At 47.0% G+C, this 5533-nt stretch overlaps 1 protein-coding gene across 1 annotated transcript; it reads left to right on the top strand.

The window, feature by feature from the left end:
• The first annotated feature begins 4071 nt into the window (after window positions 1-4071).
• LOC143296671 (formyl peptide receptor-related sequence 6-like) lies at window positions 4072-5294 on the top strand. Its single transcript, XM_076608702.1, has one exon. The coding sequence runs from the start codon at window positions 4107-4109 to the stop codon at window positions 5292-5294; it is 1188 nt and encodes a 395-aa protein (XP_076464817.1). The 5' UTR covers window positions 4072-4106.
• The last annotated feature ends 239 nt before the right edge of the window (window positions 5295-5533 follow it).

Here is a 5533-nt window from a genome sequence, read left to right as displayed (position 1 = left end):
TGGGTTTTCTTCCCAGTCAGTGAATAACTCCTTTTCTTCACCTTTATGTTTTAATCAAGTTTTTTTGGTTTTGTTTTGTTTTGGTTTTACTTCTATTGTTTTTACAATTTTTAAACGTACACATGTTCATATGCCTTGAACGATCGGGTGTGTGTGTGTGTGTGTGTGTGTGTACATCTTGTGTGGAGTGTGTGTGGGTTTGTGGGATGGAGTGGTAACGGGGATGATCTGTGCGTGCGGGTGTGTTTGTGTGTTTTTAGTATGCTCGCGTCATTGCAGTTTGTTTTTTGTTTTTTTTTGTGTGTGTGTGTGTTTTATTGTAAACGCCTGGGGCTTTTGTGTCAATAGATTGGGTGTACCAAATGTCCTTTTATTGTCATTATTACTATCAGATTCAGAATCAGAACATCTTTATTATCTCAGTAGAGAAACGCCTCGCAGTGACGCCCCCTTTATTAGAAACTGAAACTGAAACCAGTTGGTTTCCATGTGAAGCCGTGTTTATGATTACAAATCAAAGCAAGGAATATTGTGTGATGTGGAACTTTGTTTGCTGATATGGGTTATTTTGTATCTGGCGGCACCACGATGTGAATGACAAGTTAGCATCCATCAGGCTTCCTGAAGTGCATCCGGTGTCTACATACCTGACGTTCATTCAGGTATTCCTGCCAGCATTTCGTCCTAGTTCTACTTGTTCTTGTTGTTCTTCTTCTTTCTTTGTGGTTCTTTTCGTATCTTTTTTTTTTTTAATCCAAACTTAGATATTATCCAGTCGCTTTTCCGATTTCTTTTATCCTATTTTTTTCTTTCTTTCTATCATGTTTATGCTACTTACTTTGAGTATTCATGTATGTTTGTACGTCATGCAAATTTTGAATAAAAAATTTTGACCAAAAAATAAAAAATGAACAAGAGAAGTGGGTGGTGGTGCTGCTGCTGCTGACGATAGTGATTCATTTTCATGTTTCATGCTTCCCATGTCTGCCAATTGTGTGTCTGTATGGGCCGAAGACATCAAAGGAAACTATTGGAGTGGTGGTGGTGGTGGTGAGAAGAGAACACGTTTGTCAGCATCTATTGTTGTTGTTGTTTTGTTTTTCTGCTGGTTTTTTTGGGGGGGAGGAGGGAGGGGTGTGTGGGGAGGGGGGAGGGTGTGGGGGGGGGTATTTTCAGCTTTTTTTTGTTCTTTGCTTGAAAACTCCAGCGTTTCTCTGGATCCAGTTTCAGCTGCAACATCAACAGCACACGGGGAAGACGTGATGATTGTGCAGGTGTTGAGAAGAACACCTGGAGCGCCCAGGAGATGAAGTGTCTTTGAGTGTTCCAGGAGAACATGTAGACAGCTCAGGAGATGAAGTGTCTTTGAGTGTTCCAGGAGAACATGTAGACAGCTCAGGAGATGAAGTGTCTTTGAGTGTTGCAGGAGAACATGTAGACAGCTCAGGAGATGAAGTGTCTTTGAGTGTTCCAGGAGAACATGTAGACAGCTCAGGAGATGAAGTGTCTTTGAGTGTTCCAGGAGAACATGTAGACAGCTCAGGAGATGAAGTGTCTATGTATGTAGCAGGAGAACACCTGGACAACTCAGGAGATGAAGTGTGTATGTATGTTGCATAAGATCGGCTGTTTAGAATGTGTCTGGTCTTCATTCGGCTTGCACGTGACACCATCTGATGAGTATATACCATCAATGAAAAAGTGTTCAGTTTGAATCTCTCTGTCTCTCTCTGTCTCTGTCTCTGTCTCTCTCTGTCTCTCTGTCTCTGTCTCTCTCTCTCTCTCTCTCTCTCTCTCTCTCTCTCTCTCAAGGCCTGACGAAGCGCGTTGGGTTACGCTGCTGGTCAGGCATCTGCTTGGGAGATGTGGTGTAGCGTATATGGATTTGTCCGAACGCAGTGACGCCTCCTTGAGCTGCTGAAACTGAAACTCTCTGACAGAGAGAGAGAGAGAGAGAGGTTCTTGAAAACAATATGTGAGTAGTAACTTTTAAAAAATTAATGCGTCCAGCACATAAATGGCTTTTCTGATTGAATGAACTATCGCAGGAAATGAATTGAAGAAAACTCTTAGTTAAGATGATCACTGTTAAGTCTGGAGGAACCAGTGGGTGTCTTAACCTGGAGTGAAAATAATGATTGGTCGCCTCTTAAAGTGTGCATCAACCCGTTGCTGACACTGAAGATGTTGACATAGAGTACCACGGAGCTGACAGTGTGTGAGAGCTTGCAGTTCTACGCTTCTTCATATTGCCCGTTCCATGCTACAGTCTTCTGCTGCTGCTGCTGCTGCTTCGTTCGTGGACTGCAACTCCCACGTTCACTCGTATGCACACGAGTGGGCTTTTATGTGTATGACGGTTTTTACCCTACCATGTAAGCAGCCATACTCCATTTTCGGGGGTGAGCATGCTAGGTATGTTCTTTGTTTCCATAACCCACGGAACGCTGACATGGATAGCAGGATCTTTAACGTGCGTATTTTGATCTTCTGCGTGCGTATACATACGAAGGGATTCAGGCACTGGCAGGTCTGCACATACGTTGACCTGGGAGATCGGAAAAATTTCCACCCCTTACCCACCGGGCACCGTTACCGAGATTCGAACCCGGGACCTTCAGACTGAAAGTCCAACGCTGTAACCGCTGGGCTGTGGCGACAATCACGCACTGTCAGTGCACAGCTGGCTTTGTGTCCGTTACTTTCTTGCTGTGTGGTGCGTGTCAGTTAGTTGGCTGTTTGGATGGTGGGGGGAGGAGGTAGGTGGCAGAGTGGTAAAGACGCTCATCTGTTCATTCAGTGTCCGTGAGGGTCTGGGTTTGACTCCCACTCTCGCCCTTTCTCCTAAGTTTGGCTGGAAAATCAAACTGAGCGTCTCGCCATTCGGATGAGATCAGAAACCGAGGTGTGTGCAGCACGCACTTCACACACACACACACACACACACACACACACACACACACACACACACAAACACACACACACACACACACACGTGTTGTCCTCTGGCACAGAACTGTAGAAGAAATCCACTCTGACAGGCACACACACAGATATCTCAGCATGCCCTCAAGGCCTGACCAGGCACACACACAGATATCTCAGCATGCCCTCAGGCCTGACCAGGCACACACACAGATATCTCAGCATGCCCTCAGGCCTGACCAGGCACACACACAGATATCTCAGCATGCCCTCAGGCCTGACCAGGCACACATACACAGATATCTCAGCATGCCCTCAGGCCTGACCAGGCACACACACAGATATCTCAGCATGCCCTCAAGGCCTGACCAGGCACACACACAGATATCTCAGCATGCCCTCAAGGCCTGACCAGGCACACACACAGATATCTCCGCATGCCCTCAAGGCCTGACCAGGTACGATATCTCAGCATGCCCTCAGGCCTGACCAGGCACACACACACAGATATCTCAGCATGCCCTCAGGCCTGACCAGGCACACACACAGATATCTCAGCATGCCCTCAAGGCCTGACCAGGCACACACACAGATATCTCCGCATGCCCTCAAGGCCTGACCAGGTACACACACACAGATATCTCAGCATGCCCTCAAGGCCTGACCAGGTACACACACACAGATATCTCAGCATGCCCTCAAGGCCTGACCAGGTACACACACACAGATATCTCAGCATGCCCTCAAGGCCTGACCAGGCACACACACAGATATCTCAGCATGCCCTCAAGGCCTGACCAGCGCGTTGTGTTGTGCTGCCGCCATGCACGCTTCCTCCAAGCAGATGTGGTACAGCGTATATGGATTTGTCCGAACGCAGAAACCGAAACTGTTTATTTTGTTGGTGTAATTGAAATAAGTGCTTGGTTGATGTGAGCGTTACTTCATAGGCATGCTTGCTTTAGGTTTTTTGTTGTTGTTGTTTTTGTTTTTTTTCTCGCTCGTCTTCAATTCTATGTAATCTCTGTTTCTTTGTGTGTGTCTTCAGAACAAGGAACGAATTAACAAACTGATCCTTGGTGAATGCGGAGACCGTCATCACGTGACCGACATTGCAGGCAGTAACGAATGACTGGGGGAAAAAAACAGTAGCGAGAAAAATCGTTTGGGTTTATAAAACTATGGCGCATGTTCCTGGGCCTTCCCAAGAGAACCATTCCCTGCAGTTTGTAAGTGCGATTTACGGCGCCACCTTGCAAACTACATTGTCGGCGTATAGACCTTTACAGACAATACCTCAGAACGTGACGATATATGATAGATGGTGTGATGACGTCCCTTTCAGCGAAATAGAACATTTACCACTGGAGAAACCCGAAGGTATTCTAACGGAAGATGTAGAGTTCATGATACGCAGAATTAAAGACATCTTATTGGCCTTCCTGTTCCTGATTGGTGCGCCCGGTAACATCATCAACACCATAGTGTTCTACAAGCAGGGGCTCAAAGATCGTGTCAATCTGTGTCTCTTTACTTTGTCGCTGACGGACGAGTTCCATCTGATCATGGGCATCCTACACCACGGAGAGCAGCTGTACCTGCAGTTCACGACAAGAGACCTGTTCGGGCCCGTGGATACGTTCCTAACCAACTACAACTCCTTAGGTTTGTTCGGCTTCAACTACATTTCTTACATACTTTCTGCCATCATCGCCACCGAGAGATGCCTGTGCATCTTGAACCCCCTCAAGTTTCAGACTCTGCTGCGCACAAAGACCATGGCGATCATCATTACCGTGGCCTACATCCTGATCCTGGGCCTATGCTTCATCACCACGTTCCGGTACCGTGTCGGATGTGTCTACGACCCAGCAATAAACACGATCATAAAGACAGGCGTCAGCGGCACGTTCTACAAGGCTCACAAGGACTTCATAGACAACCTGGAAAGCTTCGTCTTCGGGGTGGGCCTTCCCGGGACCGTGATGATCGTGGTGATCACCGCCACCAGGATCACCACGGTGAAGCTTCGGGAGGTGGTCACATGGCGCGCTGGGTCCTCCTCGGAGATCTCCCCCCGGGAGGTGGCCCTGACTAAGATGTTGGTGGCCAACTCCATCCTCTTCCTGGTGTGCCTGTTCCCCGTGGCTGTGGTGCGCTTCAGCTGGCTCTTCCTGCCCGGGATGACCACGGGGACCAGCAACATGAACTTCCTGCTGTCCACGTTCTGGATCGCGGAATTCTTCACTTACGTCAACTCCAGCCTCAACATCTTCGTCTACTACGTCATGGGCTCCCGATACAGGGAGACCTTCTGGGCCTTGTTTGGCAGGAAGCCGGCCCAGAAAGAACAGGAGAGAAATACCTGACTCTTTTTTCTTTTCTCCTTCTCTCTTTTTTTATTTTTATTTTTTTTAAGGTTGTGTGTGTTTAATTACGGAGTGGTTGTCTTCGTTACACTGTTATATGTCATAACTAAATATTACACATATATTATATGTCGCACAAGTACCTGACCACAATTTTGTTCTTTGTGAACTCACAAGGAAACGCACTCAGACAAACTGTTCAAGGACAATTACATATGCACAAGTTATGTTTAGTTTCC

Source organism: Babylonia areolata, chromosome 21 (assembly GCF_041734735.1).
Source record: "Babylonia areolata isolate BAREFJ2019XMU chromosome 21, ASM4173473v1, whole genome shotgun sequence".
In the NCBI taxonomy this organism is placed as follows: domain Eukaryota; kingdom Metazoa; phylum Mollusca; class Gastropoda; order Neogastropoda; family Buccinidae; genus Babylonia; species Babylonia areolata.
Note: the sequence above shows the minus strand (reverse complement) of the source record. Positions and strands in the feature narration are given on the sequence as shown.

Coding starts and splice junctions, on each gene's coding strand:
- LOC143296671 (XM_076608702.1), top strand. CDS start 4,107: ATGGCGCATGTTCCTGGGCCTTCCCAAGAGAACCATTCCCTGCAGTTT.